This window comes from Podarcis liolepis (assembly GCF_965112155.1).
Source record: "Podarcis liolepis genome assembly, chromosome: 6".
Classification (NCBI taxonomy): Eukaryota; Metazoa; Chordata; class Lepidosauria; order Squamata; family Lacertidae; genus Podarcis; species Podarcis liolepis.
Window position 1 is genome coordinate 96,681,186 of NC_139559.1, and position 18,324 is coordinate 96,699,509.

Below are 18,324 nucleotides of genomic sequence, written 5' to 3' on the forward strand. Positions count from 1 at the left end.
ATCTTAGGGACTTCATTCCAGATTTCTGCAGGGTTTACTCCTTAGCCTTTTCTTCTCCCAAAGATGTTCTGCAAGGCAGTGGAGATGGAGGATCAGAGTTTTCCTTCTCTAGATGGACTCCCTTCCCGGATTGATGAGCCCCACCGGCCCCTCACTTCCCTCTACAGCACATGCAGAAACTGCATTCTTGATTGTTGGGCCCGCTCTTGGTTTCATCCACCCAATCTGCTGGAGCCTGTCTTTGCATGCAGGGAAGTCCTTAACTTACCAAGGTTTAAGACCCATCAGCCACCCTCATCTGGTGAAGTCTGTCAGTTGAAGCTATTCCCAGGCTGTGGCCGCTGTTGCATGCTGACAGCTTGTAGGTACCACAGGTGAGAACTGAGTGCAAGGTGGGGACCAAAGGTGTGCAAACTAGCCCTGAAGGAGCATACCAGAGGCAGTGCCCCTCGCCTAACAACCCATACACCCCAAACTAAGGTTCACTACTCACGCAAAGTCAGTTTTCGCATGTCTTTTCAATTTATTGGAGCCCCTCACTGGTCTTCGTGGACAAGCTGAAATCATTCAGCTTCTTCAGCTTTCACAGTGGTAGCTTCATACATGCCTCATGCCCTTAATCACTCTGTCACCAAGCAAAAAGCTATGTACAGTGGTCCACCAGGAAAGTTGTCAAGCGCAAAACAAAATATGAGTGGTAGGCTGTGTTTGCTTTCTTGGGTCACAAGTTGCACAACCGATCCTTCCTGGTTTTGCCATTGTCCATGGATTGCAGCCCTATAATATCATTCGCTTCTGTGGCAAAGGCTCTTCCAAAAACCACAGCATGGGCTTTAATGAACAACTAAGATAACAGCCATCTTCTTCAGCAATTCAAAAATGTTGCTAAGATGGCAACCGCTAAAGAAACGCTCTAAAGCTGTATCCTATGCACAATTACAAGGATGCAAGGTACATGGAGCTAAAGGATTATCACTTCTAAGTAAATATGCATAGAATCAGGCAGCATATACGGAAAGTAGAATTCATTTCAGTTCAAGGTGCAAATAGGATCTTGAGTGCTCTTCCAGTGCTCTTCAATGCTTCCACTGTTCTTAAGTGGAAATAAATGCACAGATTGCTATATACACCATGGGGCAGGCAGGGTGTTTTTTGTTTTGATACCCCATTTGCTATACCTTGTATCTGTGATCAACCTCCATTAATGGGACTTAGGACCTTCATTTTATTAATCAAAGTCAACAAGTTAGAATTCAAATTTGCATAGCCAACTATTTATTCAATAAAGCTGTCATCATTTGGGAATGGCTTCTCAATAGCTCGCACGCTCTTCCTGGTCTTTAGGAATAGAGTGGCCATGTTATTCGCAGGGTGGCGGGGGGGGGGAGAGATCATTCCCCAGTACACCTCTCTTGTGGTGCAGCTAGCCTCTCCAAACATCTTCCATCTTAAAGGTTAAATTAAGGTACCACCAGTTAATAAACTACTGTCTCTAAACATAGCTGAAGAGGCAGGTGTGTGTAGTAAGTTGTGAGAAACAAATCTTTGTATCTTCAATTTATTCTTCCAAGACTCAGATTTTCAAAGAAAAAGAAAATGCTGCTAGCCAGGAAGGACAGATGGAAAGAGGAGGACATGAAAGAGGGAAGACACACAAGACACAAGCAGGTGGTGCCTTTGCCTCCGCAAAGTGTCCTGCAAGTCTTCCTGTTGTTGAAGGAGGAATTTTTGGGTTGTCTTTGTTTTTGTTTTTATTATGCATTTTTATATATTTATGTTTTAATATTGTAATTTTATGTCGTGAAGTGCCCTGCGGTAAACAATTTTAATAAAAATAATAACAGAATAATAATGATGAAGGCATTTCAGAGTCAAAATGCACAGCTGAGTAAGAATGGGTTTAGTTGTAATTTGAGAACATGTCCTATATAAGAGACATACAGCAATGATACCTTTTTATTAGCTGTTTCAAAACAGGAGGAGGACCACTGAAAAACAACCTGAAGTGTTAAGAGCAGGGATTGGCTACTCTGCCCAGGAAGAGAATGGCATTGATGGCAACTTCCCGTATGAGCACCATGAAAGGTCTGTTAGCATTGAAGACAAGTTTGTTCAAAGGAAATGAACGGCCTGCGAGCATGACGACTGTGGAAGCAGCTGCCTCGCTGCCTTCTTCATTCACCTGCCAATCAAAGATGCACAGAATTTAGGCCACACGTTTTCAAGAGCAATTGCACTGGAGACCAATAGAAATAAGGGCTTTCTTCTTCCATAATGCCCTATCCCTGGAGAACATAACTAGGGTTGCATGTTTCATTTACTAACTGGTTAGATTAATCAACTAAATAGGTGCCCCCCTGATTACTTGGAAAGCAGATTTTGAAACATATACACATGCTGATCAAAAGTATAATGGCAGACTCTCCAAGTGTCCTGCTTCCCAGGGATGTCCCTGATTTAGAGAAGCCGTCGCAGTTTCTGATTTGATCCTGGAATGTCCCACTTTTCCTTAGGAAGTCCCTATTTCCACTGGAGAAATGCTGGAGGATATGGAGTTATCTGACCCCGAGGCATCTGAAGGCAATCCTGTATAGGGAAGTTTTCAAATGTTTTATTATGTTTTTATATATGTTGGAGCAATGGGATGTCCCTATTTTCATCAGACAAACGTTGGAAGGTATGTAATCACCATTTTGAGGCATCCACCCTTTTCTCTTACAATGGTGGAAATGTCTCTCCTAAAATGACACCTGCTACAACACAAATACCTTTGATAGAGCCCCCCTGTGTGTGAGTGCTGGAGCACCGGCTTACCTCTAGAGAGGCTTTGTGGAATGCTTCAGATACAAAAACATCCCTCCGGGCACCTGAAATTATCCCTGGAAAAGACAAGAATTACAGTAAAATTACAGTATAAATTGAGGGAGTGCAAGCTGCCTATTGGGGAAAAGCAGCCGTCCCAGGAGTTTATGATGTGGCTATTAAGCATTGAGTCTGTGGAGAAATTGCCAGCAAATGGTTAGTGTGTGTGTGAGAGAGTGTGTGTGCACACACACACGCACCAGCCACATCATGTGATCAATTCTGCAGAGTGGGGCTTACCTGCCCCCCCTCCAATATTTTATTCAAGTTGGCACCCCTGTGATGGAATATATACACTTCCCACTTATGGCACTGCTCCTCATTGCATGAGAAGCTGTAGAGAGGATGCAAAAGGTGGGAGCCATGTGCTTGTGTGTGTGAGACAGAGAGAGAAAAAGAGAGGGGAAGGAAGGAAGGAAGGAAGGAAGGAAGGAAGGAAGGAAGGAAGGAAGGAAGGAAGGAAGGAAGGAAGGTGCATCAGAAACCTGGGTAAAATTGATTGCAGAAGAGAAGGAATACACTAGAAGGCAGAGAGCAGGCTGTAGCTAGAATCCCCTCCAGCATCTGGTGATGGACTTCTATCCCCCAGTTCAAAGTGGCACAAGATGGGTCTCTGAACTGGACCTTAGAGATTGTATGCATGTTGATGGTCTGAACTGATGGATCATATAAACCAGGTGTGGGGAATCTCTGTCCTCCAGAAGCTGCTGACCTACAACTTGCCATCACCTCTGACTATTGCTAATGCTGGCTGAGGCTGATGGGAGTTGTAGTTCAGCAAAATCTGGGGGGCCAAAGACACCCCCCAACACCTGATATGATCAGGAGTTTCAGGGCAAGACTTTCATTTTATCCACCAGATGCACAAATACACCTGGGGACGGCGGGCTTTCAAAAGCAGGGCAAAAAATATAATTGTAAAGAAGTTTGTTTAGTTTTATAATTAGGGTTGTTTTTACCATGTGCTTATTATTTACTTTTTGGTATACATTCTTAGAAAATCTGGAGAGGCTACTTTTATTTGGTCTCTCATGGTAATGAGACCAAGGCTATTCCTGATAAATTGTGTGTGTGGCCTGGGGCAGGGAGGTAGCATATAAGCAAAGTTTTGCATATGATTGTTAAAACTGGATATATTATTTTGAAGTGAATCTTTACTATTTGATGGTTTTGGATCTTTCATGACAGCATCAGCGTGGCAACAAGAGAAGTGGTGCCGGTAAATAAAGGGGCACAGAACATATAATTAGTAGTACGTGACTGCAGATCTTAGAGTGACAAGCAGAACATAGAAGCTCCATGAACTTCCTGAGACCAAACACGGGTATGCCAACATATAGAATCATAGAATTCTAGAGTTGGAAGGGACCCCAAGGGTCATCTAGTCCAACCCCCTGCAATGCAGGGATCTCAAGTAAAGTATCCATGACAGATGGCCATCCAATCTCTGCTTAAAAACCTCCAAGGAAGGATGTTTTTACAATAAGGAGGTCTAGAAAGTTGTTATGCTTTGAAATAAAATATGAGAATCTTGGGAATCCAAATTGTTAACCTCCAGGATCTTTGAAACGGAATGTGTCTCCCCCCCCTTATTTTTTAACAGCAAAAACGTTTTTTGCCAGGTGTGAGTTTCTATGCATAAAATGTTAGGCTGAGGGTGGTTAATTGGAAGGGCAGAGGGGCACCCTATCCTCTTTCCAAGCACAGGAGCCCTTCAAGACCCACCTGGCAGATTGGCGTCTTCCGGTCTGAAGAGATCTGTCAGCCCCATCTGTTGCAGCTTCTCCTTCAGGCTGAAGCTGTCCTCCACACGGAAGCGGGGCAGATGCACTGAGATGGAGACCTCTCTCAGGGCATTCAGCCAGCCTTCCAGCTTCTCGGCTGTCAGGCCCTGTTCCACCTCTGCCAGGGGGGTCTGTGCAAAGGGCAGGATGAGCACCATGGTGATGTCATCTCCTTTGTAGGGCAGCTCCAGGACCTGCACTTTGGAACTTGCAATAGAGGCGTACTTGAATGTCGCTTCCTGATACATGGTAGGCACAGGGCAACGCCCAGAACCAGTTCTGTAAAAGGGCTCCACGTTTGTATTTTCGAGCTCGAACTTTGATTTCCAGTGGCCCTGGGTTAATGCATTAAAATAAAAGAGAACAATCAGACAGAAGCCAGGGATCTGGACTACCCAGCGCAATTTACTTTGGCCCTGATTTCTCACCAACCCCATCCAGGTTTACTCCCCACAAGGAAATTATTAATCTGGAATAATTACCACACATGGCTCTGTATCACTGAAATGGATAGGTATATACACAAAAGCACCTGAAGATTTGTGGAGGGAAACCCATCTTTGTTAAGACAAGTTCAGAAGTACAGTGGTGTTGTTGTTGTTTAGTCGTTTAGTCGTGTTCGACTCTTCGTGACCCCCTGGACCAGAGCACACCAGGCACTCCTGTCTTCCACTGCCTCCCGCAGTTTGGTCAAACTCATGCTGGTAGCTTTGAGAACACTGTCCAACCATCTTGTCCTCTGTCGTCCCCTTCTCCTTGTGCCCTCCATCTTTCCCAACTTCAGGGTCTTTTCCAGGGAGTCTTCTCTTCTCCTGAGGTGGCCAAAGTCTTGGAGCCTCAGCTTCAGGATCTGTCCTTCCAGTGAGCACTCAGGGCTGATTTCCTTCAGAATGGAGAGATTGGATCTTCTTGCAGTCCATGGGACTCTCAAGAGTCTCCTCCAGCACCAGAATTCAAAAGCATCCATTCTTCGACGATCAGCCTTCTTTATGGTCCAGCTCTCACTTCCATACATCACTACTGGGAAAACCATAGCTTGAACTATACGGGCCTTAGTTGGCAAGGTGATGTCTCTGCTTTTTAATATGCTGTCTAGGTTTGCCATCGCCTTTCTCCCAAGGAGCAGGCATTTTTTAATTTCGTGACTGCTGTCACCATCTGCAGTGATCATGGAGCCCAAGAAAGTAAAATCTCTCACTGCCTCCATTTCTTCCCCTTCTATTTGCCTGGAGGTGATGGGCCCAGTGGCCATGATCTTCGTTTTTTTGATGTTGAGCTTCAGGCCATATTTTGCGCTCTCCTCTTTCACCCTCATTAAAAGGTTCTTTAATTCCTCCTCACTTTCTGCCATCAAGGTACAGTGGTACCTCAGGTTAATAACTTAATTTGTTCTGGAGGTCCGTTCTTAACCTGAAACTGTTCTTAACCTGAGGTACCACTTTAGTTAACGGGGCCTCCCGCTGCTACCACCACATGATTTCTGTTCTCATCCTGAAGCAAAGTTCTTAACCCGAGGTACTATTTCTGGGTTAGCAGAGTCTGTAACCTGAAGTGTCTGTAATCTGAAGCATCTGTAACCTGAGGTATCACTGTAACTATTTCACGTTGAGATGTCTTGAGCGAGTGCCCATTGAGAGGGATCACGACAGAAACAGGCTTCAGATACACAAACTGATGATCTCACTTCCATTCCCACTGATGTTTACAATTATGCCTTGTAAGGTTGGGCAGGCAGTCAGACAATGCTCCCTCACAACTGGCTCCACATCCTCTCTGCAGACTAGCTATATTCCTGCCATCGGCCTCTCGGTCAGTTTTGTGAAGCCAGCACCATCATGGGGCATGGCTGCGACACGCACCCGGCCGTCAGGAACATAGCTAGGCTTGGTTTCAGAAAATAATTTTCTCCTTCCATCAACAGCCCCTCTCCCCTCTGTGGGCGGGTTTTAGACCACCTTTCATCAGTTCAAGCATGTCACTCTCGTGACCTTTCCATACCTTAAAGTAAATAGTGTTGACTAGTACCAAAACGGTGAGGGCATCAATGCCTCCTTCCGGGATCACATTCTTGATGAGCTTCTCTGTTTTGTTTGCCACCCAGTCATTAATGAGTGCCCGAGATAATTCTGGCTTCTCCTGAAACATGGGACATAGAAAAGGCTCTATGAAATCTCGCATTCTACCAGACAAAGTATTCAGATGTTTAATTATTTAATTTGGTTCAAAGCTAATAGAATTTCTCAACCACAGTCCCTCAATACTATTGTTCAACACCTACAGTAAAGGACATAATACCTTTCAATAAAGAACTGGAGACAAGACCATCAGCCTATGTGGAAAAAATATGTGGTTGGTCATGTGTCCAAAGTCATGGTTACCAACCAGCCAAAACTATACAGGTCAGTACAAATTGTCCTCTTGGCCAGTTGACAGAATTGGAGGATTAAAAAACCAAGAAAAATGCAGTAGGGGCATAAGTAGCACTCACATGTGCACTAAGGGAAGCGGCTGTGTTTATAAGTGAATGGCACATGCATGCCACTGTAAATGAATGCACCTTGCATGGCAGCTGTGCTCAAACCACAGCAGTTTCTGACTGCAAGAGAGAATTTCCTTGGTAATAGTTTGCAGTTCTGGAACTCCAAGGGAAATTCAATGGACCCCATTTGTCTTGACCTTCTGTAAAACGAATAGGACCTGCATATGGGTGGGGAGGTAATATCGCTATGCCAACACTAATGAAATAACAGAGTAACACCATAGGGGAGGGGTGGAAGCATATTTTGTGGCATACACTGTCTTAAATGCAGTTTATTGATGACTTGTGACAATGTCTGGTTGACATGGAAACTGCTTCAGGGGTGGGGTTACAATCAAGTAGTATGTAAATTTTATGAAACAAATGTATTTTCTAAAATAAACAGAAAAAATCCAGAGAATGACTCTAAGCTAAAGCCCCGAGAGTAAAAACCATAGGTGTGAAAATCTTAATTCACACTGAACAGTTCTCCATAATGTTTTTATTCCATTTTTCCCATCATAACAATTCATTAAGAAAAAGGCAACCCTATATCTTGTCCATAACAGCAGCCAAATCCAGAAGTAAATTAGCACAGAATTAGAAAATATTACCACTGAACAAATCAAGTAAAGTTGCAAAGTGCTGGGAGACGCAGGGCAGCCCAGTAGGAGGGGGCAAAGAGGAGGAGGAAATCAGGTCTGGATGTGAGGCTGGGATGTGAGTCATTTGAGGAGCAAAAGTGAATGTGGAGCGTGGAGGGGGAACTAAGCTCCCAAACAGCAACAAAACAAAACAAAAACCTGCGTTAACTTCTAGTTTGCATACATCAGTATTCATCCTTCAAGTTCAGAAATGTCTAAGAGAATAAGAAATATATTCACACCTCTTAATAGCATCATCACATTTATGACTCACTTTGAAGTTCAAAGGCCAGAGTTTAGCTCCATAAACCACCTCACTAACATTCTGATAGGTTTCATTGAAGCTGAAGGACTTCTCCCCAAAGAGGCGGTTGGCTGACACCAACTCTGATGATTTGTTTGCTTTCTTGTAAAGTCGGCAGTTAAGTTTGGCAAAGAAGAAGTGGATCTGATCTGATGTCTTTTCTGAAATGGTGTCAAACTGAAAAACCTGGAAAAACAGGAAGTAAAGTTCTTAACCCAAGGTACTATTTCTGAGTTAGTGGAGTCTGTAACCTGAAGCGTCTGTAACCTGTTTGTTGGGATCCTGGAAGCCTCGACCCAAGTTTGAGGCAAGAACCCAAGTAGAGATTTAACATGGCAAAACATGCAGCAAAGGAAAGATGGAAATATAATAGAAAGCTTTAAAAATGTGCCTTTCCAGTGAGTTCCTAAGTATCCCACTTCCCTACCACACAGACAGACCACATGTTTGGGAACTTATAAAATGGTTACATTACAAAACTATTCAAAGGTCAGATTCATGTATTTTTCCATACAGCAGTCAGAAAAAGTTGCACAGGCAGTGAAATATTGCTTGATTACAAAATGGTAAAAGTTCCTAAACCATTGGTATAGAAAAAAGCTAGTTTCAGACTGCATTTTTGTTGATAAAGGCATGTGGTTGGAGCAGCTCAGAGCTCCTCACACAACTGATTTCACATGTAGACTGAGACGATGAAAGGCTTGGTTGCCCATTTCCTCCCAAGGTGAGGGGAAGTGGCCTAGGCTAAGCTCTACTTTATGGCTTTAACCCAGGCACCCCAACCTTCAGCCCTCCAGATGTTTTGCACTACAATTCCCATCATCCCTGACCACTGGTCCTGTTAGCTTGGGATCATGGGAGTTGTAGGCCCAAACATCTGGAGGGCCGCAGGTTGGGGATGTCTGCTTTAACCCCTTCATGCATTAATTTGACTCAAATATGCTTATATGAGGCTGGTTACTCTACACAGTTTATTCTGAATTCATCCTGATTTACTGACATTGAGTTTCCACAATGGTCAAATGTCTGGTCTTTACTGAGCATTTGTACTGATTTGTTTGTGGGGTAGTTCTATGACAATGGACATTCTGCTTCTGGTGTGTTTACACATCTTTCCTCATCACTTTCCTGATCTCAAAATGTCATTTTCTTTCTTAAACTGGATTTGTTGTGCTAGGGCAAGAGAGCCCTTTCATCCACTTTAACAGAACAGCCCTAAAGTTCTGGTATGTACTTGAATTTCTCCAGCAAAATACCAAGAGTCTGGAGGAAGCTTTAGTTTTCAAGATGAAACATGTTATTTGGGGGCGGGGAGCACAATTTCCCCTCTGTCCCTTGGGGGAGGGAATCTATGAGACTGCTCAGCATATGTTGATGGAAGAGACAAGGGAGAGCACCAGGGGCGTAGGAAGGAGGGTACAGGGGGTACGGTCCATCCACCGGGTGGGGCAGCACTGGGAATGATGCATGGGGCTTGTGTCCACCAGGCAGACTGTGAGCATCTTGCCACAGCGCCCCCTTGAGCGGGTTGGCACCATGCCCCCATAAGGGGCTACCCCCACCGTTCTGGGTCCTAGAGTAGCTAGCTACGCCCCTGGAGAGCACTGTCCACCTGCAAGTCCCCCTGCACAAGCCCCTCTGAGTAACAGCCCTGGAGAGCTCATGGTTTAGAGATATATGGGCCTCCAGGTGGATATGCCAGTTTGCCTGATGTGGACCTGACGTTCCAAACAAATCACAATCCATAGTTACAAGGATGAAAAGATTGTCTTGTTTTTGGTAACTGAAAGCTTATGATTTTCAGAACTTAAATTTGTATGTACAGATCTAGGTGGTCTGCCTCCTCTGCCTCGGCAGACGCTGGGAAGCCTGCGCTGGTCCACATGGTCTTGGGAGGCGCAGTGCCAGTCCACACAGCCTAGGGGAAGCTGCGGCCTCCTCCTCCTCAGCCGGTGCCAGAGACGTACTTCTGGACGTCAGCTTCTAGAAGTGCCACAACAGAGGGAGGAAGAGTGACGGGGACAAGGCACGGCCAGAGCATTGGAGCCAAAGCAGGACATTCTGGATTGGGATCAGTAGCCAGGGTGGCTTCTGTCAACCTGAGATGTCCCACCTAAAGATGTATGACCTTCCAGTGCAGATTTAGGGACACATAAGAGGGGGGAAAGGGGGGGGAGTCTTGTTGTTTGATGGGCACGTGTTCTGTTTGCACAACTGCCCCATATGCAACATGCTGATCTGTGATATTCTTTATTCATAGTGGCCTATGGTTTTAGATGAGCTTTAAGGGACACAGGTGGCGCTGTGGGTTAAACCATAGAGCCTAGGGCTTGCTGATCAGAAGGTCGGTGGTTCGAATCCCCGCAACGGGGTGAGCTCCCGTTGCTCGGTCCCTGCTCCTGCCAACCTAGGAGTTCAAAAACATGTCAAAGTGCAAGTAGATAAATAGGTACCGCTCCGGCAGGAAGGTAAACGGCGTTTCCATGCGCTGCTCTGGTTCGCCAGAAGCGGCTTAGTCATGCTGGCCACATGACCTGGAAGCTGTCTGCGGACAAACACCAGCTCCCTTGGCCAATAAAGTGAGATGAGCGCCGCAACCCCAGAGTTGGTCACAACTGGACCTAATGGCCAGGGGTCCCTTTACCTTTACTTTACTGAACCAATACCTAAAAACCATGTGGAAAGATTAACAACCAAGCATAGAGTGGAAATCGTTGAGTCTTCTGAAAGGAAACACTCCAGTTCAGTCTTATGCAACAAGGCTGCCCCCACATAACCCTGCCCCCACGTTACCTCCATTAGCTGCTGGAGGGTGTTGCCACAGGCTCCCAGCTTAGTCATGGCAAAGGCTGTGGAGATGCTGAGGGGTGACAAGAAGATGTTCTCATTGGCATTCCTGGAGCTGGTCAGTTTCTTGTAGAAGAGAGCAGCAAAGCGAGAATTGGCCTTGGACAACTCCCAGACACGTGGGTTGGTGGAGCTGGGAAGGTTCTCTTGAACCGGCCCAGAGGCTGCAGCCTCTTGGGCCTTCTTATCTGGGTTGCGGTAGATACACATAGGGTTTACAAGGATATCCTTTGGCTTGGCAGTGCATACATCCTTCACTAAATGGTGCTGTGGAGTTACAGCAGACAACACACAGATGAGAAGAAGTAGTGGGAGCTGCATCTTCCTGTAAGCAAGAGGGGGTGGACTAAAGATGAAGAGATCCAGCTTTCTCAAACATAAATGAGCATGCATACAGATAAACCACCTACGGTACTTCCTGCTGAAACAGCCACCCAGGAAGTATCTTAGTGCAGGAAATCAGAGTAAGCAAAATGGTGCTTATTCCTCAATGAATGAGTTCAGGAGCAAGACAGATGCAGCAAACTGCATTTTACTCCTGTAATGATGGTGCTGTAATCTAAGAGAGTTTAAAATGCAGAACTGGACATATTCGTTTGCTCTTTTAATTGGGATTGGCAATTTTATTTTTTCTTCTTTTGCTCTAATGCATTCAGGATGTAGAAACAATTGTAAAGCATGGAATGCCAGGTGGGAGTGGGGAGAGAAATGTTAATTGCATGCTTCACAACTGAAGTAATACATGTGACTGCCTTGCAGGGGGTTGGACTAGATGAACCTTGGGGTGCCTTCCAACTCTGTTTCTATGATTATCTGAGTGTCTAAAAGCCACCCCTCCCCCCAGTAAGGCCATTAAGTCCAGCGTCTAAAATTACCTGTTTGCCCCAATTGTGCCTTTGAGGCATAATGCAGCCATCATGGCTAGAAGCCAATGACAGTCTTATCTTCCTTGAATCCATCAAATCCCTTTTTTAAAGCCATCAAAATTGGCCAGACCCTTCACTGCTACATTTTGTGGTCACAAATTAAGAGTTTAACTTTGCATTGTATAGCAGAGCACCTTCTTTTGCTTCGCCTTAGTCTTTCACAGTTTCACTGGGTGGCCCAAAGTTGTATCATGAGAAGATGCATGTTGTAGATAAGAGTAGTTTTTCTCCATCTTATATACCTGTATCATGTTCCACAAGTAATCACCTTTTTTCTACAGCATGCCCAAACAGTTTAGTGCAAAAATTCAAATGGCTGCCCCACTGAGGTAAGGCTTTACTAATAATTGAGGGAACTACCCCTTTGCTGTCTTTTAATAGTACCCCAAACTCCACCACCTGAGGCAGGTGACCTCACCTGGCTGGGCTGGCTCTGATTTAAAGAAACCTTCAAGAAGTGGGATCTCTTACCTCCTCCTTCCTGGGGCTTTCTCTCCTCTTAAGGCAGCGTGAGCAAATGGCTGGTTTGCTTGCTTTTGGCACAGTTCATCCCAGTCAGTAAGAGTGTTCCTTCTACTCAGCCAGAGCCAAAACAAGGGAAAAGGGGGTGGGGAGGCCATGGAGGTCAAAGGAGAATGACCAGCTGAAGCAGGTTAAACAAAGAGGGAGGCCAAGCAATGTTTGATCTGAGAGGAGATTTAATGTTCAACTCGATGTGGGAATGTCTGGATATATACTGCACATACGAAACTGCAGATAGACCCAGCAGCACTGGAGAAGCAGCAGCAGGAGAAAGTTTTATTTCTTAAAATTATTCTTCGTTCATTTTGTTGAAAACACGCAATATGAATAAAGCAATGTAATCCTACTCCTTTTTCCTGGGAGAAAGCAGTTTCGCAAGCCAGCCCTCCTCTTTGCAACACATGGCCTTTCCTGGTCTTAAAGGTGGCAGCTATGGGATGACAACATAGAGAGGAAGGGAACGCCCAGCCAGCCTGCTTTTAAGAGCACTCACATGAGAAGCATGCCTACCCCCAGAACGGTTTCATAAAAATAAATATTGCTTGCACCAGCACCTGCAGATATAACAAAATGGGGGGGGGCAGCAGGGGAGAGGACTGGAAGGTGTAGGTGGAATAGCCCAATGACTGGGATGGGAAGAAGAGTGGGGAGAGACCCAGGGCCTGCCTGCATCATGCATTTCAACTGCTTTAACAGAAGCTCCATCTCCCTGGGAACTCAAAGAGCTCTATTTCTGTTAGGAGGGCTAGGAATCCCCCTCAGGCAATGCTCAGGGCCTCAACAAAACTATAGTTCCCAAGACACTTTTTGAAGAACCTGCAAGGTATGGCACTGTTCTTGGTTTGTGCCTCTGACAGAGTTGGGAGTCTGGATTGTCTTCGGTTGATTTTTGGCTGCATACACAGTTGTGGAGGGTGGGGGGATTAAAAAATCAATCCTCCCATCAGACTGAGAATATCTCCTCACTCACCCAGTTTAAGATATTCCCCCATTCTTCAGCAGGGTTTCTTTTCTTTCAACAAAGTAAGAGGCTCACGTATCTGTCAAACAAAGCTTTCATAATAAAGAAAACTGTCACACAGCAACATGGTGTCTGAGAGAAACTAAAACCACATGATGAGGCAATAATGAGAATTTGTTTCTCTAACTGAACTGAACTGAACACCCCAAGAGAGGGGCCAATTCCAGAGCACAACACAAAAGTCCCGCCCACCAGATGCCAGACATTATACTATTCAAATTAGGCCCCAGTGTTTTCCTTACATACACACCATGCCCTGAATGCACGTGCGTGCGTGCGTGCGTGCACACCCACCCACCCAAATTCTGGGCACTGTAGTTTACCTCTCACAGAATAAAAATTCTCAGCAACCCTTAGCAAACTAGTGCACAGAAATCTGCTTCAAATCTGTTTTAAATGTATAACCCCTTGGCTTGCAGGGCAGCAGCTGAAGAAGGAGCAAAAGAGTCTTATTGTGTGTGTGTTTCTTTGTGGTTGATTAGCTGCTCTCCCTGTGCAAAGGTCAGAGGGGGCAGGGTTTCTGTTGAGTCTGTTGGCTTTTTGCAGTATAGTGACGCTGCAGAGAGCTTGCTGGGGAGACCATGCATTAAAAAGAAGGGACTCAAAAATAAGTTAAAGAAGGTTTTAATAAGAAAAACAAAAACTCCATTTACACTAAATATATTAACAAGCAAACATGACCCAACCACCAACCCATCCCCCAGGGTAATGGGAGAGCTAGGTGCTGCTCCTTATATACTCTACCCAAATGCTGACACGCCTTAATCAAATACAACTCAGCAGCACCTGCTATGTTTCACAGCTGTAAAGCTGGGTCTCGTTATCTTGCTCTGGCCCTTGCTCCGGCCCCTTAAAGACATACACATGGAGTGGAACAATGATGAACCTTTACATTTAAAGAAACCATTCAACAGAGTCAGGTGATTAGCTGTGGGAGGAGCTTATCAGAGCTTGCAGGGCAGCGGCCCGCGCCTGGCAGCGCGTGCAGTTTGATCCATCTTTTAGATTTAGGGGAGCTAGTCTCAAACGTTTGTTGGGGGAGACCTAGGCTTTTGGGGGGGTTATTTGTCCTGTCTTTACTCTTTTTAAGATGGAGGACCACTGTAGCCACCCCCAATGACACGTTCTCAAGATGGAGGGTGAGGGAACAGCTGCAGTTGCCTGCGGTTCCTGCGCAATGTTTGCCATCTTGCCAAAGGTTGCAGGCAGCTTTACCTGCAGCAATTGTATGTTGATTGCCCTCTTAGAAGACAAAGTCCAGCAACTGAAGGAACGTGTAGCTACGCTCCAAAGAATTAGAGAGCTGGAGCTCTTCTTGGAAGCAACAGAGAACACCGTCTCCACCAAGGAGGAGACAGGGGACACCCCTGAGAAGGAGGCTAGTTCACCAACACAGGTGCCAGATATATGGAGAAACGTGACTCAAAGAAGTAGGAGGCCCAGGGTTCGCTCTGATTGTTTAGAAATACACAATCGCCTTGAAGTCCTCTCCCCTAGCATGGAAGACGAAGAGCAGACTCCATTTGAGGATCTCTCCCTCATTACAGTCGATCAGGTATATGAAGACGAGCAGCAAAGTCAGTCCTCAGGGAATGTGCAGGCGACCTTGGAACGGACAGCTCATGGAAGAACCCCGAACAAACCTAAGAGGAGGTGTGTAGTGGTGATAGGGGATTCCCTACTGAGGGGAACAGAAGCAGTGATCTGTGGGCCTGACAAGATGTCTCGGGAGGTGTGCTGTCTCCCCGGGGCTAAGATCCAAGATGTAACTGAACGACTGCAAGGAATCATAAAACCCACTGACAAATACCCCTTCCTCTTGGTTCATGTTGGAACCAATGACACTGCAAGCAATAGCCTCCAGAAGATCAAAAGAGACTACGAGGCTCTGGGCCTCTTGGTACAGCAAACTAAATATGACATAATAGGCATCACTGAAACCTGGTGGGATAAGTCCCATTATTGGAATGTAATAATGGAGAGATACAATCTATTTCAGAGAAACAGACCAGACAAGAAAGGAGGAGGAGTGGCGTTATATGTCAGGGATGTGTATACCTGTGAAGAGATCCAAGATTTAGAACCTCAAAGCCAAAGTGAGAGCATTTGGGTCAAAATTAAGGGAGAGAAGAATAACAGAGACCTCATTGTGGGAGTTTACTATAGATCCCCAAGCCAAACGGAGGACATAGATGATGCCTTCCTGGAACAGATGGCCAAGCATGCAAAAGGAAGGGAGATAGTAGTAATGGGGGACTTCAATTACCCGGATATTTGTTGGATGTCAAACTCAGCCAAGAGCAGAAGGTCAAACAGATTCCTCACTGGCCTTGCAGACAACTTCATTGTCCAGAAAGTGGGAGAAGCAACAAGAGGAACAGCCATTTTAGATCTGGTCCTAACCAATGTTGATGACCTGGTTAGTGGGGTAGAAGTGGAAGGATCATTAGGCGCGAGTGATCATGCTCTTCTGAAGTTTACTATACAGCGGAAAGGAGCAGCCAAGCATACTAGGACTCAATTTCTTGACTTTAAGAAAGCCGACTTCATAAAACTTAGGGAAGTGCTGGGTGAGATCCCATGGACAGTAATACTAAAAGGAAAGGGAGTTCATGATGGCTGGGAGTTTGGTAAGAGGGAGATAGTAAAAGCACAACGTCAGGCAATACCAATGAGACGGAAACAAGGAAGGTGCCTAAAGAAGCCAGGGTGGCTATCTAAAGAACTTTTAACTGAGTTAAGATTAAAAAAGGATGTGTACAAAAAATGGAAAAGGGGGGAAACCATCAAAGAGGAATTCAAACAAATAGCCAGCACGTGTAGACACAAAGTCAGAAAAGCTAAAGCACAGAATGAACTCAGGCTTGCTAGAGAGGTTAAAAGCAACAAAAAATGCTTTTATGGGTATGTCCGTAGCAAAAGGAAGAACAAAGAAACAGTGGGGTCACTCAGAGGAGAAGATGGTGAAATGCAAACAGGGGACACAGAAAGGGCTGAACTCCTCAATGCCTTCTTTGCCTCAGTCTTCTCCGATAAAGAAAACAATGCCCGACCTGAAGAATTTGGAGCAAATGATTCAGCAGAGGAAACACAGCCCAGAATAACTAAGGAGATAGTACAAGAATACTTGGCTAGTTTAGATGTATTCAAGTCTCCAGGGCCAGATGAACTGCATCCAAGAGTATTAAAAGAACTGGCAGATGTGATCTCAGAACCACTGGCAGTCATCTTTGAGAATTCCTGGAGAACAGGCGAAGTCCCGGCAGACTGGAGAAGGGCAAATGTTGTCCCTATTTTCAAAAAGGGGAAAAGAAAGGACCCAAATAATTACCGCCCAGTCAGTCTGACATCAATACCAGGGAAGATTCTGGAGCAGATCATTAAGCAAACAGTCTGTGAGCACCTAGAAAGGAATGCTGTGATCACCAATAGTCAGCACGGATTTCTGAAAAATAAGTCATGTCAGACTAACCTGATCTCGTTTTTTGACAGAATTACAAGCCTGGTAGATGAAGGGAACGCAGTGGATATAGTCTACCTTGATTTCAGCAAGGCATTTGACAAGGTGCCCCATGATATTCTTGTAAAGAAGCTGGTAAAATGCGGTCTTGACTATGCTACCACTCAGTGGATTTGTAACTGGCTGACTGACCGAACCCAAAGGGTGCTCATCAATGGTTCCTCTTCATCCTGGAGAAGAGTGACTAGTGGGGTGCCACAGGGTTCTGTCTTGGGCCCGGTCTTATTCAACATCTTTATCAACGACTTGGATGATGGACTCAAGGGCATCCTGATCAAATTTGCAGATGACACCAAACTGGGAGGGGTGGCTAACACCCCAGAGGACAGGATCACACTTCAAAACGACCTTGACAGATTAGAGAACTGGGCCAAAACAAACAAGATGAATTTTAACAGGGAGAAATGTAAAGTATTGCACTTGGGCAAAAAAAATGAGAGGCACAAATACAAGATGGGTGACACCTGGCTTGAGAGCAGTACATGTGAAAAGGATCTAGGAGTCTTGGTTGACCACAAACTTGACATGAGCCAACAGTGTGACGCGGCAGCTAAAAAAGCCAATGCAATTCTGGGCTGCATCAATAGTATAGCATCTAGATCAAGGGAAGTAATAGTGCCACTGTATTCTGCTCTGGTCAGACCTCACCTGGAGTACTGTGTCCAGTTCTGGGCACCACAGTTCAAGAAGGACACTGACAAACTGGAACGTGTCCAGAGGAGGGCAACCAAAATGGCCAAAGGCCTGGAAACGATGCCTTATGAGGAACGGCTAAGGGAGCTGGGCATGTTTAGCCTGGAGAAGAGGAGGTTAAGGGGTGATATGATAGCCATGTTCAAATATATAAAAGGATGTCATATAGAGGAGGGAGAAAGGTTGTTTTCTGCTGCTCCAGAGAAGCGGACACGGAGCAATGGATCCAAACTACAAGAAAGAAGATTCCACCTAAACATTAGGAAGAACTTCCTGACAGTAAGAGCTGTTTGACAGTGGAATTTGCTGCCAAGGAGTGTGGTGGAGTCTCCTCCTTTAAGCAGAGGCTTGACAACCATATGTCAGGAGTGCTCTGAAGGTGTTTCCTGCTTGGCAGGGGGTTGGACTCGACGGCCCTTGTGGTCTCTTCCAACTCTATGATTCTATGAACCCGCATGCAGCCTGTAATGTATGTTTTGGGTAGGAGGGTTGCAAACATAGGCAATTGTTCAATGGACCAGTGCTTGGTTTGTGCTGCTGGGCTCTGAATACTTAAGATTGCGCAATATTTGAGCATGTTGATGAAGCCCTATATTCTCCAGAAGCAAGTCTGCAGAAATAATGTGATTAGCAGACTCCTAGTTTCAATCACATTTCTGAAGATACTGTGATCTGCAACTTTC

General features: G+C 45.3%; 2 protein-coding genes across 2 annotated transcripts in view; one reads left to right on the forward strand and one right to left on the reverse strand.

Moving 5' to 3' along the window:
- The window catches only part of DARS2 (aspartyl-tRNA synthetase 2, mitochondrial), a 1,012,941-nt gene that overhangs the window by 67,453 nt on the left and 927,164 nt on the right, over positions 1–18,324 (forward strand). The window lies entirely within an intron of this gene.
- Positions 1,886–12,520, reverse strand: SERPINC1 (serpin family C member 1). The gene is made up of 7 exons (XM_083507173.1): positions 12,357–12,520; positions 10,906–11,284; positions 8,083–8,298; positions 6,645–6,782; positions 4,588–4,981; positions 2,815–2,879; positions 1,886–2,182 (listed from the first exon to the last, which is right to left on the reverse strand). The coding sequence occupies exons 1-7, from the start codon at positions 12,503–12,505 to the stop codon at positions 2,009–2,011; spliced, it is 1,515 nt and encodes a 504-aa protein (XP_083363299.1). The 5' UTR covers positions 12,506–12,520; the 3' UTR covers positions 1,886–2,008.

Coding starts and splice junctions, on each gene's coding strand:
- SERPINC1 (XM_083507173.1), bottom strand. CDS start 12,505: ATGGCCTCCCCACCCCCTTTTCCCTTGTTTTGGCTCTGGCTGAGTAGA. Junction 6,783..8,082: donor TCTGGCCTTTGAACTTCAAA/GTGAGTCATAAA, acceptor CCCATGTTTCAG/GAGAAGCCAGAATTATCTCG. Junction 4,982..6,644: donor TCAACACTATTTACTTTAAG/GTATGGAAAGGT, acceptor GCATTAACCCAG/GGCCACTGGAAATCAAAGTT.